Below are 20,279 nucleotides of genomic sequence, written 5' to 3' on the forward strand. Positions count from 1 at the left end.
TGGCGATGTAAGGAATGGTTAATATTTCTTATAGTGCCATTGTCTATGGGCGATGATGACCACCTACCCTAAGGTGACCCATTTGCTCGCCCGCCAACCTATGTTATAAAAAAAAATATTGCTGTAGCAGTAGTATCTGTTATTATCACTTACTTATTATTACAGCGTTACCCGACAAGGGTGAGCAGTAGACTGCGTCTTTAAATAAAAATCATATCTGGTGTAAGTCATGTCTGATTTTAAGTGTCTCCTATGAAGATGTATCTTATGATCTTATGACTTGACCGTTAAAAAGTCGTAAAAAGTCTTAGCAGCAGTGGGATATATACAGAGTGATGTGTGTGCTTGCTTATTGTGTGACTTGTGTGTGCTGTTATCATTGTTATAATATTAAATTTTTATCATATTTAGAGTTGTAAATTTAAAATTACTTGTCAGTATTTTATTTTAAATATATATATATTGCATACTCATTATCGAATACAAAAAAAAACACAAATGGAATCATCACATGCGCTTTATTTATTAAAATACACTTCGATATAAATGCTCACTGTAATAAATATTTGAGCTTTGTCCATTAAGTAATGAACTTAAATAAAAAGGTATATTGATATATACATTTTAATGGACGAATTCATGTTTTAATTATTATAATAACGTTCGTATGTACGTGTTTTATATTTATATGAAAATATAAAGTTTACATATTTGGAAAAAAATAGCAAAAGAGGTACAATATAATTTATCCACCAAACTAAGGCTTAGCTTAGCTTAATAAACTATTTAATTAAAAGCCTAGCCTTTTTACTTAGCTGCACCGTTCAATCAGCAGCCTATATGACATTCAGTGAATACATCAGTTCTTAGAGTGTAAGCACTTTACATTCTGTTGAAAACAGAGACGGATACGATAACATGCTGAAAGTTAATATATTAAATTTTATTTAAACAATTAAATATTCAGGAGAGCCTTAATCAAAATAATCCTAACCTATAAACGGAAGATGTATTTGCTGATCTTACTCAGACCGTCGTACTGGTTGAACGGCGCAGTTTTGTAAAATGCCTAGACTGTTAATAAAAAGGCTAATTTTACTAGTTAACTGCGACATTAAAAGACATAAAAATGTGAATAAAAGTATATTTTAAACAAAATATATCAGATATAATTGAATAGATTGGTATAGTACATATAGTATATTATTATTGAATTTTCTATTTTTTTTTATGTACGTACTATAACTTATATGGTAAATGCTAATACAAAAATGTAATTATAAGTATTTAAAATTAATAAAACGGAACTCGTAGTAGTAATAATATATCCATGAGCCCTTTATTATTCATAACAAACTAACAATATGTAGTCGTATGTATTTGAAGAAGCTGTCGGTCGAACTATGAGGTATTTGTCTGTTTCGTCCATTCAACGCGATGGGCTTGAAATGGCAAGAAATGGTTGACGTGAAAGTGTCCTGAAGGTCAGTTTATTTAACTTGCTGGTTTGTGAATGCAATTACTTTAATCAATTTCACGCATATTAAAAGGATTATATAGTTTCAAATAATAATAATAATCTCAATAGTATAAAACATTAAGATATTGGATGATAAAAATTGTGCATTAAGCGCGAGTGCTCTTCGAAGACTTACATTAATATTATTATATACTGTTTATTATAATACTTAATAAGATTAATTAACTACCTGTTCCCTGTGTATTGTTTTGTATCATATTTTCAAATTAAATTGCGATAGTTTCAGTGGTTTTATCGTGATAAGATAAAAGTATAAATTTTTATAATATATTTATAATGCGATACTGCGAATTGTCGTCAATAAACACACCCCTGATATATTTATCAGCTGACAATCAATTTCCATATAATTAAATTCCATCCATATAAATTGTTAATAAATTATCCTTGATAAGTTCCAAGGTAGGCATTGCAGCTCGGACAATAGTGGTCAGCGTTTTGACAGGAGTCGACACAATACGGAACGCAAATACAAGGCCAGCATCTGAAATAAAAAAGATAATAAAGATTAAAAAAAAAATGACATTGATGAGTTTTGACGATTAGGTTTTCTCACTGACACTACCTCGTTGGTCTATTGGGTAAATATAAAGCTGTAGTTTCCAAGGTTCTGGGTTAAAGACCAGGTCGGGCTGATAAAAGTATTGGGTTTTTGTATCAAAAAAAATCTCAGTAACAGCTCGGAGTCTGTAAGTTGGAAGTTAGTACACTCCCGTGCCTTAGAAAGCACGTATAAGTCTTGCCCTTGTTCTTTCCGGTCATTTAGGAATTGTCGTCCCATCGGATTATGAAACTAAGGAAATAGAGAGTGCACCAGTGTTTTCGAACACACGTCATCATCATCATCTTGCCCTTCTCCATATTTACTTGGGGTCGCCGCAGCATGACGTCAGAAAGGAAAGTATGGAAGAAGATCCATACTTCCCTTTCTGACGTCATCTCACAAGCAACATTCTTTCCAGCCATATCATCTTTCACATAATCCAAACATCTTTTCATTGGTCGTCCCCTTCCTCTATATGCATCCACGTTCATGCTCAAGACCTTCCTCCCAATATGTTCTTCATTCCTCCGCATAACATGCCCATACCATACGTGTGCTTTCGAACACACGTCTGAACTATAATATGTCCAACGTAGTTTGCTGCTCTCCCTTGAGATTTGCCGAAATCGGTAAGAACCATGTCGTGATCAAATAATAATGCCAATGAACATTTTGGTTTTCAAGACTTTTTAATAATAATCCAGGGCTGCGTTTCTTTAATTTAGTCTTAGTTTGTGTATAATTTACAGATATTCAAATTTAGATTAGATTTTGTTTCAACGTTAGATTTAATGTTGAATTAGAATATAGGTCAGTAAAAAAGGATGTAGAAGATGAAAATAATATAATTCGAAAAATTGCACAGATTCTGAGGAGATACTATAGAGCTTAATTAGCAAAATTAAATAATAATAATGTCTGATGCTATCCTTCATAATTTACATTCCGCATATTTTTACGACCTCGAACAGAAAACAAAGTCGAAAAGTACGCAACGCAAGTATGTAAACACTCATTGCCTTCGGTACTGCTTCATAAGAAATATAAATGGTAAATACAATGCATCAAGTATTGAATGTGAGTTGAATTTAAGGGTAGTATTGCATTTCGGAAAATAAACAACCAACGTGCTGAGTTTCCTCATGAACGGGTATCGAAATACAGCGCTATGTGTCAAGATAAGAACATTTTCTATCACATTCATTAGGATAAAATATACCAAATGAACCAATTTATAACTTACACAGACAGTATAGACTGACAGGATTACCAGGTTTTTTTCGGTCTTTATATTATATACTAGATGAATACCCGACTTCGACGACGACCGAAATATACCCGAAATGTACGAAAATATTATTTGGAACACACTTTCAAAATGCACCCGTAAACGTCAAACATGGCGGCCCTTTGAACTGTCTTATTATTGAATTTCATGGATTAAATATCGAAATATCTCAATTATACGAATTTTGCTGAAAATATACGCCAATAACATATGTCATCGCCTCAAAAAGTTAATATGTTTCATTCGTTTCTATCGTAGACCTGCACGAAATTATTATTATAGCAATCATTTCGCGTTTATATTTAACAAATTCAACAATTCTATGTTTGTATAGATAGAAAAAAAAAACGTAACAGATATTTTCAAAGTAAATTCTGCAATTAACAGGCCGCAAATTTCTCACTGTTGGACTAAAACCAGGCATATTTCCTTTTATATACGCTTGAAGTACGATAATATAGTTTACCCAGCACAACTAGGATTTCTCATGATATGAAACACGGCATAATTAAGAAAATTTAATAATAACATTAATATGCAAATAAAAATGAACGACATGAAAACTCAATGATATTTAGTTGAACCGACGACCTTTGTTTATAATCCTCGTGTAAATATAATTCATAATTCAACCTGCCTAATAAATTATTTATATACTTTTAAGTAATATTACATACTTTGTATAACGCTGATAAGGGCCCCAGGGATTCCCATTTCAAAAACATTAAGTTATCATGTCATAAAGGCGACTGTAAATGGATTTGTTTGCGTACAAATACTGTTATCACTACTGGGGTACTCATGATCCCATTTAAGTTGAATTTTGTCATTATGGTATCTGTCAGTTTCAAGATGGTCACAGACTAAAAAAGAATGTTTGCACTTAAGTTTAAATACCATAGAAAGTTATCTTTTTCTGTCAGTATATTCTCAGTTATAAAACAATGTAAGAAAAATTGTTTACCAAGACTAACGGAAAACACGTAAAGGTTCATGAACTCTCTCTAGTAGTGTTAATAGTTAAAATGTATTTTGATTTATTCGTGACATAAAACATGTTGTTATCGAATTATGACATAGTTTGTCGTTTGTTTGGAATTTCGGTAATTTACAATTTGGACTCTTAGAAGATACAGACGTATTAAAACATCTGTCTCGGTTTAGATGAAGGTATATCTTGTAGTCAGTCTCTGTTCATAAAAAATAGAACAAGTAGTACAAACAAATTGACATTAAGAAGAACCCTTGCATTGTCATCAGCTTAAAATAGACACAGATAAAGAGATAAATAAAAGAATTAAATAAAAGAATTTATAAACTAACAATACAATTTATGTTTACCAATGATTAAGGAAAATAACAACCGGCATTAAAGATATATTTTATAATAGTCCAAAATAAATATCGATTGTATCATTTCTATCCTAAACATTGAAGAAATTATTTGTTTTGGTTGAATTGTCGACAATGGCTTAATTTCAAAAGCGACCTACCTACCACTATAAGACCTATAAATGAAATTAATGAATGAATAAAAACAACTTATACGAATTTCGGCCACTTATTACTCATTACTGAAAAACGGTCTTAAGTACAATAACGATTCGTTAAATGTAGGAACCATGCGTGAGTCACACCGATTACCGACACCGACAAAAATGTTTAAAAAAAACGTCGCTTAACAATTGTATATTTAATTTAGAATTTGGTAAATATTATTCAAACATAACGCTTAACGAAGCATTATTTATAAAATGTTTAAAAAATACTACAGAAAAATTGTTTACTGGAACGAATATAATATTTTAATTTTAATTAATGCAATATACGAGTCTATTTTAATTGTGATCAACATATGAAACAGTGTGAGAAGTATGGATGAAGAAGACATGCTGCACCGACCCCAAGTAAAATTGGGATAAGGGCAGGAGAATGATGATATGAAAGAGTGTCTTTTCGTTGATAGATTTTTGGAGAAGCTCATTTCAGTGTGTACTCGCTCGACAATTAATTTTAAGTTTGCCGGTGTTATTATAGGTACAAAGAATTTTGAAATATTTTTAATAATACGCTCATAAAACATAAACTATGTATTACAACAATTTAACATACCATTCTGGACTTCCCGTGATTTCTACTACCAAAAATATTCTGTATTAAAACCTAAAAATGACGATCTATAATAGAGTCCGATTATGAATAGACTCTGATTATGAATAGACTCGCTGAATAACATCCAAAACGGCTAAGGAATCCAGAATCCCACAATGACAAAACACCTCTTCAATAAGACAGTCCGACACAACACAAAAAAATAGTACAAATTAAAGATACACCAATGGCCCGGACATGTTTGTGGAGATATAAATATAATAACGAAACTTTAAAGAGAGTGGAACTCCGAGCAGTTCCTTGCAATTCGGGTGCTGGTTTAAGGGGGGCCCGCTTTACAATGTGCATCAACGCTCAGCCTCACTGTTGCACTCCCTGCCTAGCCAAATCTGGTTGGAACCTACTAGCACAGCTTTGGAAATTAGTTCTAATATAAAGTCGACTGCAGATTCAAACAGGCCAAGGTCTTAGAAGGTTATAAAGATATTTTAAAGGGATACCTCTCGCGCCCACTTCCACAGCATAAAAATGAATCACATAGCCATTCTTGGTCAATATTTGTTAGTTCGTATTATTTATTCATTTTTACCGTGTGGTATTTCGTTATAATCATATCGCCGGTACACTAAGCTCTACACTAACAAAATGTTTCGTTAAGTAATAGTGCCTATATACTATATACTTGGTGGTAGGGCTTTGTGCAAGCCCGTGGGTAGGTACCACCCACTCATCAGATATTCTACCGCCAAATAACAGTACTCTGTATTGTTATGTTCCGGTTAAAAGCGTGAGTGAGCCAGTGTAATCACAGCCACAATATATAACATCTTAGTTCCCAAGGTTGGTGGCGCATAGGTGATGTAAAGAATGGTTAATATTTCTTACAGCGCCTTTGTCTATGGGCGGTGGTGACCACTTACCATCAGGTGGCCCATATGCTCGTCCGCCAACAAGAGCCATAAAAAAACATATTTGTAAAACAGCGAATTTTAATATTTAACTAACATCATGTTTCCAAGCGACCGATAACATTCTTGTGCTACTTAATACAGTCTCCGTAAAACCTAGATTGGCAATCATATTATGTGCAATTGTGCATGCGATATTATAACCTATAACTATGATGTTAAAGTTTATAATGACCTAAACGTTATAAAGGTAAACGATATACATTTTATCTGAAAATAATCACAATGCATTTAGAAGAACAAGGCAATGTGTACGTTTAAGTGTCGCTATAGTTATTTTAAAATTGAAGTTATTCAACGTTAATTAAAGAATAACACGCAAAGCACTGAAATCTAGGTATAATGATATTGATTTTTACACAAAGTAACTAAACAGAATATTATGTAGTCACTAAAAATATGGATTCAAACCAAAATATTACGTAAATATAAAATTTTTAATGGTAAATGTCAAAGGTATTAGACAATTTAGACCTACCTCTAGTTTCTAAAAATGTTTATAATTAAAATAACTAATTTGGTTATAGATTAAAAATTATCTATTATATATTACTCTCCACTTAATCTAAATACTAGTCGAATGATTCACTAAATCGCTGTAATACGTAAAAGCAGAAGTTTTAAATTCAGAATATTATTACTAAGCGGGGAATTCCCTTTTATAATTCAGCCATAAATTATAAAGAATAGCAGAATAGTGTAGTGGCCTTACGTCCCACTATCAACTTAATAAACTAGAATATTAATAGAATATAAGTATTCTATTAATATTCTAGTTTATTTTTATACGATATTTATAACTTTACTTACAGGAATAGGCATAAAAAGAAGGCAATAAGATGAGTCTTAGTGGTCGCCTTGTGGTCCACTTTGCTCACTATACTGGCCCTACAAGATGGGCAGACCAATGGTGTTGGGTTCGGTCCAACTGCTGAAATGTTCATTGTAACTGGAAAAATATCGAATACGATTATTAACACAATTTATAGAAACTATACAATCGTACAGATATAATATGACTGTTATATGACTATATAGGGGTTTACCAGTTAATTGTATTTGTATGATCCAAACTTTAAGTAAGTATTTTACAGATCAAAGTTAACACATTTTTTTAAATATTTTAACAATATGTCAAACGCATATTGAGTTATAAGCAACGATACACAACTGTAAACGATCAGTTACATCGTTTTTATTATTTCATTTTAAGTTTTTTCCGTATCACGTTGGCTTCCTATTAAATAAATTAAAATTTTTAGCTCAAAGACAAAGTTTTATAGAAATCGTTGCACAAATATTTAACATGTAGTAGGTATACAATAAATTAAATATTTCGAAAATATATTATTCCATAATTTTATATAAAAAAATATTTCTATATAAAAACACAAGGTGAACATATTTTTATGCATTTACCGAACAATTCCTTTTCTGGAATTTTAATTTTGTAGTGATTAAGCCAGAATTTGTATGCTTCACAGAGCAATCAAATCCAACAATAAACTAAATAATTCATACACTGATTGTGTTTTTATAATTCTAATATTAAAGTTATCTACCTAAAACATCAAACCGCATCTAAGTTAATTACACTGGAGCGTGGAATAAAAATAAATAACAACACAATACTTTCAAATAATAATATACGTTTTTAAAATATTTACCTTACAAAATAGTTATTTTATTTACAATATTTAAAAAAAAGGGCTTATCTTACCTGAACGTAAGTTTCTAATATTAAACACTTGCACGGTTTATAACTCCTGTCGAAGCGTACTGACTAGCTATACATTCAACAGGCGTGAGGCGACTAAAGTCTAAAAGCATGCTGCCGGCTGCGGCCTCTTTATTTATTGGTAGACTTATCTTTAATCATAATATTTTATTTAAATACTCGGTGTGGTTGGCGGTTTCATTTGGGCTTATATTACGTATACAAGCCCGTTATGTATTTATAACGAGTTCAAAAAAAATTGGTTCCAATTGGTTTAAAATATGTTTATTGTGATGTTTAAAAGTGACGTGGTTTCGCAAACCTATTTTATAGTCTTTCACCACTTTCCAACTGTATAATGTTACTCGCTGCTCAGTGAAGTGGTAAATGGACCACCTAAGTGGTAACCACTGACGAACATTGCCATTACCAATGTAATAAAAGCACAAGTGAAACATATCATAGTTTCTAAAGAAGGTGGTGCTCGGTGATATGAGAAATGAGAACAGTAACTACTGACGGACTTTGGGACAGCACCAATCGCCGCCTAATATAGGAACTATGATGTGTACCATTAGTGCCTGTAGTTATACTGGGTCACTCATCATTTTGTTCATCACCAGCAGTTTGTTACCTTAAAAGTATACTTACATACTTACTGATGTAATATCGCCTATGTTACTTCTGGATGTAGTACCTTACTAATAATGAAATCATTAAAATCGTTTCATTAGTTTCAGAGTTTATTATTTACTGAAACCAATACCTCTCTCTTGATAATATTAGTACAGGAGTATATATTAGAATTATATATACTCCTGTACTATAATAATACTAATACTAATATATTTATAATAAAACTTATAAAAAAAGTTACAAAGTAAAATCAAAACGACTTTCAATTAAATAATTACAATTAGTGAATTGAATCACAATAAAATGAAAATTTATTTGAAATATGATTCGAACATATTTTTAACAATAATATTCTGTGAGGTGAGAAATACGATGGTCTTCATAGCGATGACATCATCGGAACCGCTGTCGTTGGCCTAGAATCTCAATGTCAAGGCCTACATAGTACATACGTCAGTCGTCGGAGAAACGGCAATAGAGAGAGCTGTGTATTAATTGTGTATTTATAAACGTAATACTTATACAGATTTTCTCGTCGTATAAAACTTATTCATTGCTGTAAGCCCCAGAGCTAAAATAAATTTCCCAGATTATTTTAATAAAACTATCTTTAGAATACCTATAACCTACTTTTAATGTATGTACACGTGTACTTATTAATATATTTACACATATTATCATATTTTGAATTTAAATGTGTGGTTTCGTGTGCGTATACATAAAAACTATTGGTAGTAACTTTTGTTATCGAAAGTTATCATTTTTTAATAGCTTAAGATGAAACGCGGGCTGCCAGATAAGATTTGGTATTTTAACAAAACATTGCTGCATCGCGCTGTGGCCGAGCTGTCAATGTTGAGTGAGCTGACTATGCACATTGCACTGAGCAAGTGGCGCAAGTGTGCGTGCCTTAGGTCGTACCGCTCCCTCCGCCCGCTCCCCTCATCGCCTTATTCACGACTGGCGCGGGCGACTAGCGAGTTGATAACATGATCGAAACCTCCCGCTCATTAAGAGGAAACGCGGGCGACGTTTTGTCCAAACAAACGTATTCCTCTTTTCCCTCTCTGGATATTGACACTAGAGCACTATTTTTTTTAAGATACAATTTATATAAAATAAAATATGAATTTTTAATTCAATGAAAAAGCCTTATTATATAATCTCTAACCTACAATCAGTGCTGTTTTCCAAAACTTATCATAAACTGTATTTGGTGGCTAAAAATCTCTCTCCTGTAAAATCACAAATAATTTATGAAAAAAAATATATAGGGACATACTGTATATATATAGATTGTATGTTAAAAAAACAGTTCTCTGGTGTCAATATACAGAGAGGAAAAAGAGAATTACGTTTGCATGGACAAAACGATCCGCGTTTTCTCTTAAGTGGTTCAAATTGCTAAACTTATCATACGGAAATTTCTTAAAAATTCATTTTTTTATTTGTAAGACTATGTTTACAAATTCAATTTTTTACGTTTACAAATAGCTGCTGTTCCTTTTTTCAAAAATATAATATCTGGATTTGATCAGGTGCTATTTTTAACCAATGATATGCTCACATTCACCAACTGATCTATTTGCTCGTGCCGTGCTGATGTAAAACACACCACGCGTATTTTTTCAAGCGCCTATTTAAATATTTCGCAATAAGTAGTTAGCAGCACGTTTTCAATTCCGATTTAAGTTCCGATAGCAATTTAGCCAACAAGCAAAATGCATTTTTTTTCGCAAATATGAATAAAATAGATCATTCAAGATCTCGAGCACTAATTACATATAAAAATATTTCTATTGTCAGTTGTGTCATAGGTATTGATAGTTAATTGAGCCTGTCAAGAAAGGAGACAGAGACAGAAACAGCGGTCATGCAGCCTGTTATCTGTAGATATCTGTGCCGTGGACGAGTATTGGTTGCACGTTTGGTTTCTTTCTAGAAAGTTGAGGCGAGGCTATATCTCTCCCTCGAATATAATTTCACCACAATTTTTTTTTTTTTATTTAACGTATTGACGATCAACTCCGTGTTTATAGATTATGATAGAAGTTTTTCCTGGTATATAAATAGCCGCGCTACAGAAATATATACAATTATTTATAATTTTAAAATCTCTAGAAGTTGTGATTATACGTATTTAATTATATATTTTATATCTACAGAATAATTTTAAGGATGTTAATATTTTTATACTAATTCGTTGCTTATACGTTTGCATATGTATTTACGAGTTTGTAGTTTTCTTATGATTTTTATTCTTTTTTAATGGTTAGATCAAGTAAGCAACGCTAAACCTATGCTTAAACGAGCACTGATTGAAAGATGACACAATTATATGTGTTACTTTTTAGACAGATTCAAGGCATAAACGAACTTTGTAATTTATTCTAACGATAAGAACACTAATGATTACATATTATTAATCAATACTATAAATGTCTAATATTAAAAATGCACAAGTTACGCCGTGTGGCCTGTCTGTTGCTCTTTCACAGCTAAACCTCTGAACCAAATTTGAAGAAATCTGTTATGAAGCAAGCTTAAACTTCAAATAAGGCCATTAATCAATTTTTATTCTTAATACCTGATAACTAACCCCCAAAGTTCCAGTAATTCCGCGGGCGCCAACTAACTTAAAGTATATTTGTTTCCTATCTTATAGGACAAAAAGATGAGATAGTATAATTCTCCAATAATACCTCATTGGTATTTAAATAAAAGAAAAAGATAACATAATGACGACAGAATCTTTTACATAGTAAATTGGTTTAGTGTAGATAAGTTAAGCGATTAGAAATCTAAAAATGTGACGCAACATCGGATACTCCGTTTGTACTTAATTCTTATTAAACAAAGAAATAGTTTTGCGGATATAGTACCCGGACTGTCAGCAAATAAACGACGCAACTGATGGTAAGTAAGTGCACTGCCACATAGACATCAGCGCCGTCTTAAAATTGACCACTCCTTACATCGCAAATGCGCCACCACCCTTAGAAACTAAAATGTTATGTCCCATGTGCCTGTAGTTACACTACTTCACTCACCTCACTCACTCAGAATGTATGATGGTACCTATCCTAAGGGGCTCGCACAAAGCCCTACCACCAAATATACTGAGTATGTACCATTGTACGAACCACTCCGAGTTCTCGAAATTTTGGCCCCAATTGTTCTTACTACCGAGAAACACCAATGATACAGGTTTTAACTTTAGCATCAACCAAAACAGCGCACGGAGATTAGTCACTTGTAAAGGCATGCTTGCCTATGATAACTAAAATTACAATAGCTTTCGAAAAGCGGTTCGAGTTGTAATTTTTCAGCAATGAGATGTTATTCTCGGATGAACGATTATTTTTAGTGAACTAGGCACCAGGCACGTGTTTAACATTATCTAAAATAACACGTTACTGATGTATTTTACGAGGTGAAGTAAAGCGAAATTAAAATTTAGCGACTTTTGAGTGCAAAGGTTATTTTATTATAAGATTAATGAGTGAGTGATATTGACATATATCTTTATTTATTTATTTAAAGATTTCACCATCATCAACACCATGGGCATATTCACAAATTATTAAGAAAAAGTAGGAAATAAATTCAGTAACGGCGTGATACACCACCACAGACGTTTACATTACACATTTTAAATAACAAAAAATAAAATCAAAACACTACACTCCTACATTAATATATCTTTAAAATAACAACAAAAATGTGAAAGAACAAAAAATAATAATAAATAACTCCAAATTAAAAAGAAATAGAAGAAAAGAACACAAAGAAGAAATAGAAGAAGAAGTATAACACAAAAAAATATATATCTTGACACTAATTGAGCAAAGAGTCTAATTTTTTCTTAAAACTATGGCTGTTATGACTGTATATATCAATGTCATTGTAACTACTCATATATCGGATCATAGGCAAAAACTTCCCTACATTTGTACGAAATCTAGGAACAGCGAAGGTGTTTTGAATTGGGTGACGCGGAATCGTTATTGGGACATTTATTCGAGAAAGTAACTTTTGCGAGTATATTGAACCATGGATTAATTTATGCAGAAGCATTAAGTCATGATTGGACCTACGTTTCTCCGATGTGGCAAGTTTGAAGTGTTTCAATCGTGTATGTGTGTATGTGTCTGTTTGCACGATATGGACAGCTTCTATCTTTATATGCCAAAAACTTTGTAAATCCTTTTTGAATTCTTTCTAGTCGAGTAATGTGAATTTTATAAGTAGGATTCCATACAGGTGAAGCATATTCAATAATACTACGGCTTAGTGAAGAGAGAGCCGAGATGGCCCAGTGGTTAGAACGCGTGCATCTTAACCGATGATTTCGGGTTCAAACCCAGGCAGGCACCACTGAAATTTCATGTGCTTAATTTGTGTTTATAATTCATCTTGTGCTCGGCGGTGAAGGAAAACATCGTGAGGAAACCTGCATGTGTCTAATTTCAACGAAATTCTGCCACATGTGTATTCCGCCAACCCGCATTGGAGCAGCGTGGTGGAATATTCTCCAAACCTTCTCCTCCTAAAGTTATCTTAAAATATATAATAATATAACCACCTAAGAATACTATAGAATAATATAACCATAGCAGATAATACAGCAGACTGTATTAGAATATAGTCTGCTTTAACAAAGTAAAGACATCCACACACACACACACTTCAACAGGACACACTGCTTTATCATAAAATAAATAAAAATCATATGCATTTATTTTTATATTTATTATTATTTTTCACATCAATAATTATGTACATATAAAAAGTATGTATGTGTGCTTAAACAAATCGTAATTGCATCGCCCTCAATTTAAACACAACTATAATATATCATTTAAATATTTCGTTGTAATTACAATTTTCATTGATTTTTTTATCTACATATGTGTTAGTTCATCGGTATTCACTGATGTCACATTATTGTAATATAATAATATGCCTATACCCAACTTTACTTCATATCACGAACTGCCTCTGTCGCTTGTGGTTGTGAGTCAAATTCCCGCCAATGTCCTATTTCACGTTGGTATGAGTGAAAAGTTCAAATTTAACAAGGATATCTTCATGCTCGGAGTTCCCTTAGTCGGCTCCTACGACACCCTTGGGTTCAATTAGGGGTGGTTCTATTCTATTTTTCCGGAACCACACGGTATACAGTATTCTTCCTTTCATATTATGCGTCGTACCTACCAATGAACGCGTCACAGTTCGGACAATAGTGCTCAGTTTTCTTGCACGAGTCCATACAGTAAGGTATACAGACGCAGGGCCAGCAACTGAAATTAAAATTATGTCATGTTATTATTATTATTATTTTTTTATTTGATGCCATCGCTAGGCGGACAGGCAAATGCTTGATAGTAAGTGGACACCACTGTCCATAGACATTAGCGCTCTAAGACATTTTAACCCATGCGCCACCAATCTTGGGAACTAAGATGTTACCTCCCTTGTGTGTGTTCCACTACACTCATCCTTCAAACTGGAACACAATTACTCTAATTATTGCTGTTTGGCGGTAGAATATATGATAAGTGGAAAGTACTTATCTAGATGGGCTTGCACCTCCTATAAGTCCTAACACCAAGTTATGTATATGTTAGATATAATTAATTTACACGGGTATACGACCTCATTTATTAGAATGAGAATAACACACAACGTGATTAACGTTTTAAAGATTCTTGAAGATTGAAGTTGGAGATGTCAATTGTAAAGAATATAAGACGGGCACGTATTTTGTTGCAAAGCCGATTGATGGAAATATAAAGATTTAATGATATATCTGTCAGTGTGTGTTCCTTTGTGAGACACTCGGTCTCTTGGTCTTGGGACAGCGCCAGCGCGAGACGTGCGTACTGACTGAACAATCAACATATCGGACGACAATAGTAATCGTTTAGATGGCTATCCATATGAATCTCCGACATATATATTTTAATGCATGTTCATATTATAATTCATTGAATGAAAAAAATGAAAGTGTAAACGTTGTCAACTTTCAAGGTCAAACTTTCTAAGAAAATCTTGATATACATAAATTAAAACAACACTTTATTGATCTAACCTAGAATTAACTTAGGGCCTCCGGATCTACGCTCAAGACAGCCCAGGTAGGCAGACATTATACATTAACGCTAGTTACACTAAATTCTAACAATATTTAATCAACTTACAGGAAAAAGCATAATAAACCCGCGCACACATGCGTTCTCATTGAGGATCTCTTTTTAACAACGGTAACTATTTGCTGGTTGCATTTATTGCAAAAGTACGGTGTTGATTTTGGACCCAAATTTCCTGACATAATGAGTGCTGGTATCACTGTTGTTCCTTGGATTATTGTGGTAGTTTGTGGATGGACAATTGTCACTTGAGGCTGATTGTCCATTTCGTAGCCAGCTTGTCCAACTGCTGGGTTTGAAGGATTTTGCGTTGGCAGATGTTCGGAATATGGCGGTGGATTCATAGCCGGACGAAAATGCGAATACGAGTCTTCTGTCGTATTTTTCACTGAAAATTTTAAGAAACGATAATTATTATACAGATGTTTGAAATAACACTTTAATTACAGCATTTGTTTGTTGGTTAAAAATAAATAAGTTATCAACAACTAAGCTCCAATACTGTAAGATTTATACAAAAATTAAAGTCAAACTTTTTTTAGGTCTAAATTTCTGATTATATTTACTATACTTATGATTTTACGAGATCTCTTATGGAGTAAGATTATAAGATATATTGGTTTGTAATTATAGAATTACAATAAAATCAAATCAATATAAATTGTATTCAAGTAGATTTTAACAAGCACTTATTGACTTTAGCAACACAAAGCTACAATTTCGAATTGTAAATTCTACAGAAAAGAGTCGACAAAAACTTAGTAATTATTCTTATCCAATGTTTGAAATACAAAGTTACATTTAGATTTTAATTTTAAACGCCACGCTCTTTATCGTCTATCACGTAAATCTTGTAATTAGTGATATGACTTTAAATTTATGTATTGATAAATTGAAAAATAGCTGCGGATTTAATCAGAGCAATGAATACCTTGCCCCATGAAGAATTTATTAACTTAGCGCAGTCAGAAACCTACAGTCGTTATAAGTCTTCAACCGTATTCCTCAATTGTTTTTGTGAGATTTTGGTCATAGATGTTTAATAGTTATGTTATATGTTTAATATCTATGACCAAAATTTCAACAACAATAAGTTAAAGCACTTCTAAGAAGTCTTTCTTTGGAAATGCTTTAACTTTAAACAAACAAATATGTTATAATAACAATTTATCTATCTATGAGTAATGTTGATAAACTGTTTGTATTATTTAAGACCATTTAATAATACAAAAGATCACAAATAATACTAAAAATTTACAAAACGTTCCTTGTATTTAAAAAAAATATATTCGAATTGAATCATTAACACTCAAATATCCAGGAAATTGAAACGAATAAGGAAGTGCCTACTTACTTTTTGCCAATTTTTTATGCACTCAGAAACACGATTCGTCTTTTACTAAAGCAACTTCTAATGTAACAACTCGGAAAGAACTAGGCAATATATCACTATTGATGGTACGGATAGAAGATAAGTTATCAATATTTGATAAAAAAGTATTGGTGATTGTACCAAATATGTACGTTTATTCAAGTTCAAATAAAATTATGTGCCGGTACTTTTATCACATATGGTATAAATATATATACATATAAATCTAGAATCTTGTATACGCGTGTATAAAGCTTATTTATTTTCAGAGAAAAACTTTTTTTACATTGTTGGATTATCAAATTATTTTAAAAGTAAAACGTAATCTCTCGTAAAAAGTACTTTGTTTTTTACTATAAAAGAATTCCCTGCTACTGGCCAATAACATTTATTTCAGAGTATTGTCAATTTAAATATTTTCTTTAAACAATCTTTTAAAATATTGATTCCTTCGGTGAAATAAATTCAATTCGCAACGAGCTCTCTCTATTATATAACCTCCAATATACATTAACAAAATTATGAATCAAATAGCATATTTTTGTAACATTTATTACGTAACCTTTATTTTTTATTATGATAACTTATTTTCTTTGAGAATCAAACGCATGAACAGCCAAATATATAATTTTTTATAAACTTTTCTGGTGAAAAGTTTATAAAAAAAATATATCATTAATAATAAATCATTTTTTTTTTTAAAAAATTATAAAATTATTCAAAGCATTGATTCGTTTACAATTCTAAACATTACGTGGTAAGGTATGAGATGTTTCTGTTATTTTTATCGCATAGATAACGAAAAAAAAAACGCAATTTAATAAAAATATATAAAACAGGTTGTATTTTACTGACTAAGAGAATTGAAGTACCATCATTTTGAACAAGATCTTATATAAGATTTTGTCGACATGTCACGTCCTAAAGACTTACAGACAAGATTCACCTAAAACATATGTATATACGTTTATACGTATTTTATGTTTAACATCTATTAGCGAGCCGCCCAAGGTAAGACGTATTCTGTGACGGTAAATGCTGACGCTCTTGTATTTCGAGATGCCCCGCCTCCGCCGATATTCTCCACACCCTTTAAGTATGTATCGCATTTATATGTAATAATTAGAAAAATAGATTTATTTTATAATCTATCTCGATGTTTTTAATATTCAATACTAAAATGTATATTTTTCTTTAACTAAAGTCTAACAATACCAATTTGCATACTTCATATGTGCCGGGCGTCCTGTGAAGACCCTAATTTTTTTACTAGCATAACATGTGTACATAGTACACGTATCGAGAAAAATGCACATGTCCGACTACTATCAGATTTTCATAGAACCCACTTATCTATTTATTTTAGCACTTGTGTTATGGAAAATCAGAAGTAACAACGGTACCAAAAACACCCAGACCCAAAACAATATAGAAAACTAATGAACTTTTTCTACATCTACTTGGCCGGGAATCGAACCCGGGACCTCGGGGAATGGCGTATCCATGAAAACCGTTGTACGCACTACTCGACCACGGAGGTCGTCGATATACAAAACATTATAATGTGATAAAATAATCATCATAAAACATTTTTTGGAAAGTTACAATCAGTTAAGCATACTATGAAATAAGATTAAAGTATAGTTTGTGATACATTTGTATAAAAGATAAAAATAATCACATTTCAACAATGTTTAGTCAGATTTTCCTCATCAAATTAAACGGCTGCCTATTATGGTCCGAGAAGTAATTCGGCGCGTTATTGCATTTATTTATTCGTTAATATCGATATATTTATAGCTCATAATCCGGTGGAAGGGATTTGTACAAACCCGCATAGGTTACTATTAACTAATCACTCATTCTGCTGCCAAACAGCCCTACTTATTGTAAGTACTCTCGTGTGACAGTTTGAAGAATTAAGCAGTAGGAACTTTTTAATGTCTACATTTGTATTTCTAGGTGATGTATAGAATCGTGAATCTTTCTTACAGTGCCACAATTTTGACGGTGACATTAGGTAGCTTGTTTGCCTGTCCACCTAATTATTATAAATAAAATATAGCTGTAAAAGTCGGAACGGAAGTTATTTGATTATTTTATCAAATCGTTTCTACAAAGTAATATAGTAAAACGAACTTAATCACAATGATTTTATGCTCACATTTAATTATTTCGACTTAAAACAATAGCTGATAATACTCCTTAAAATTTTTCTGCTTTGCTATCTAAGCTCGTGCGTTCCACTCACGCAAATGACTAATATTCTGTAATGACGTGACTCATCGTGTTATCAGCTTATCTATGTAAAAACATATTTATGACAAACTGTGCATTTTATAGATTAAAAAAGAATATTAAATATATGTGTAGTTCAACACACGATGGCGCACCACACTCTTTTTACCAAACGCTAACTGTAGTGTGTAATGTAAGCTGGTCGAGTGTGAGTTCTATTATACTACGTACGGAGTAGCTATGTGGGCCCACGCACACAAAGATGAATCACAATAATATTGGAAATGTGCTAAACTACATATTTTCAGGTTATTAATCACACCTGCAATATTTTATATTATTATCTAATATTTTAACGTCCCGCCATATATCGTTATCACCAGATTTCCAAATTTTGAGTTTTTACTGGATCTTCACCCTGAGAAGCCATTCTAACCTGTCGCGTGTATGTGTTTGTTTGGGAATATATAATCTTTCGTCGTACGAATCTCAAGAACGAGTCAATCGATTGAGATTCACGACATGGCGTTCGGTGGGGTTCATCGAGATTCTTTTGATTATATTTTAGAGTCCAACTGTTGCATAATATTCTAAAACAAAAAAATACTTTTTTTACGTTTCACCACCTTGCCTTTCTTTTTGTTCTTTAACCGATAATTTATTTTATTATCCTTTAAGTTACATTATTGATGGCTTATTCTCGGGCCAATAAAAAAATCTTGGGTCTCTCTGCTTATATAGAGCCACTGGATAAGCGAGACACTAGACCAATGCTCCTCATATACATACATACATTTAAACTCCTGCGTGTCATAAGTTTAAGCTAAATCAAACTCCATACACATTGTAGGAGATACACAAAGGCAGTAGCCGTTCCGTTTCTAAAGCAAGCAATCACTTAATTGAATCGTCTCGCTTGCATCTGTACGTACACTCAGACAAATAAAGCTAAATCAAACATGTGTATTTTATTTTAAAATAATCAGTTTCATGCAAACGTAATTTATAAACGATTTTATATTTAAAAAAAAAAGTTAAAAGTTGTAACGTCGGCGTAATTAACAACAGTATTTAATTGCATGCAAATAATCATTTATAATAAAATAATAACCATTCACCACAACACTAACAAATTAAAGCGTACGCAATTTAAATTTGTAATAAAATAAACATTGTAAAATGAGATAAGGAGAGGATGTCGTCTATTTCGAGCGACTTGGCACTTAATTGGCGGCCTAGCGATCAACTTCATCACGTAGTTGTCATGTCATCGTACGCATTATAAAAATTTACTCTAATTATTATTTTCATAACACGCCAAAAGTATAACTTCAATAATAAAGTTGTTTTTGTAGCTAATTAGTAAATCTTTAATAGCGATTTCTTCCACGACCTAATACAACGATTGAATAACAACAACAAACATTTAAAATTTTATATCCTGGTATTCTTTTTATTTATGTTCTTCTTGATTCTATTTTTATTTTATCTCAAATTTTATTATTGCCTTTTATTATTATATTAATAATACACAAATCAATTTTAAAATAGCATTTATACTAACATATCAGTAGGTCTTATCGTTAAATTGCGAACCTCTTCCAGACCATATGGGGACAGATATATTAAAACTCACATAATTATATATTTCAATATTTAAAAAATTAAAAATATATTCCTATAAAATAAATACCGTATAGCCGAAATAATAT

The 20,279-nt window shown here is 32.0% G+C and overlaps 2 protein-coding genes across 3 annotated transcripts; both read right to left on the minus strand.

The window, feature by feature from the left end:
* Window positions 1-760: 760 nt before the first annotated feature.
* On the minus strand, window positions 761-8,325 carry LOC125077934 (lipopolysaccharide-induced tumor necrosis factor-alpha factor-like). 2 transcript variants are annotated; one of them, XM_047690056.1, is made up of 3 exons: window positions 8,173-8,325; window positions 7,263-7,401; window positions 761-2,024 (listed from the first exon to the last, which is right to left on the minus strand). In XM_047690056.1, exons 2-3 carry the CDS (start codon window positions 7,394-7,396, stop codon window positions 1,922-1,924), a joined length of 237 nt encoding a protein of 78 aa, XP_047546012.1. In that variant the 5' UTR covers window positions 7,397-7,401; window positions 8,173-8,325; the 3' UTR covers window positions 761-1,921. The 2 variants fall into 2 exon arrangements, with proteins under 2 accessions (XP_047546012.1, XP_047546013.1); XM_047690057.1 differs by lacking the exon at window positions 8,173-8,325 and adding an exon at window positions 7,872-7,937.
* Window positions 8,326-13,734: 5,409 nt separating this feature from the next.
* Window positions 13,735-15,330, minus strand: LOC125077896 (lipopolysaccharide-induced tumor necrosis factor-alpha factor homolog). Its single transcript, XM_047690009.1, has 2 exons — window positions 15,009-15,330; window positions 13,735-14,108 (listed from the first exon to the last, which is right to left on the minus strand). The coding sequence occupies exons 1-2, from the start codon at window positions 15,299-15,301 to the stop codon at window positions 14,006-14,008; spliced, it is 396 nt and encodes a 131-aa protein (XP_047545965.1). The 5' UTR covers window positions 15,302-15,330; the 3' UTR covers window positions 13,735-14,005.
* Window positions 15,331-20,279: the final 4,949 nt, after the last annotated feature.

This window comes from Vanessa atalanta, chromosome 4, assembly GCF_905147765.1.
Source record: "Vanessa atalanta chromosome 4, ilVanAtal1.2, whole genome shotgun sequence".
In the NCBI taxonomy this organism is placed as follows: Eukaryota; Metazoa; Arthropoda; class Insecta; order Lepidoptera; family Nymphalidae; genus Vanessa; species Vanessa atalanta.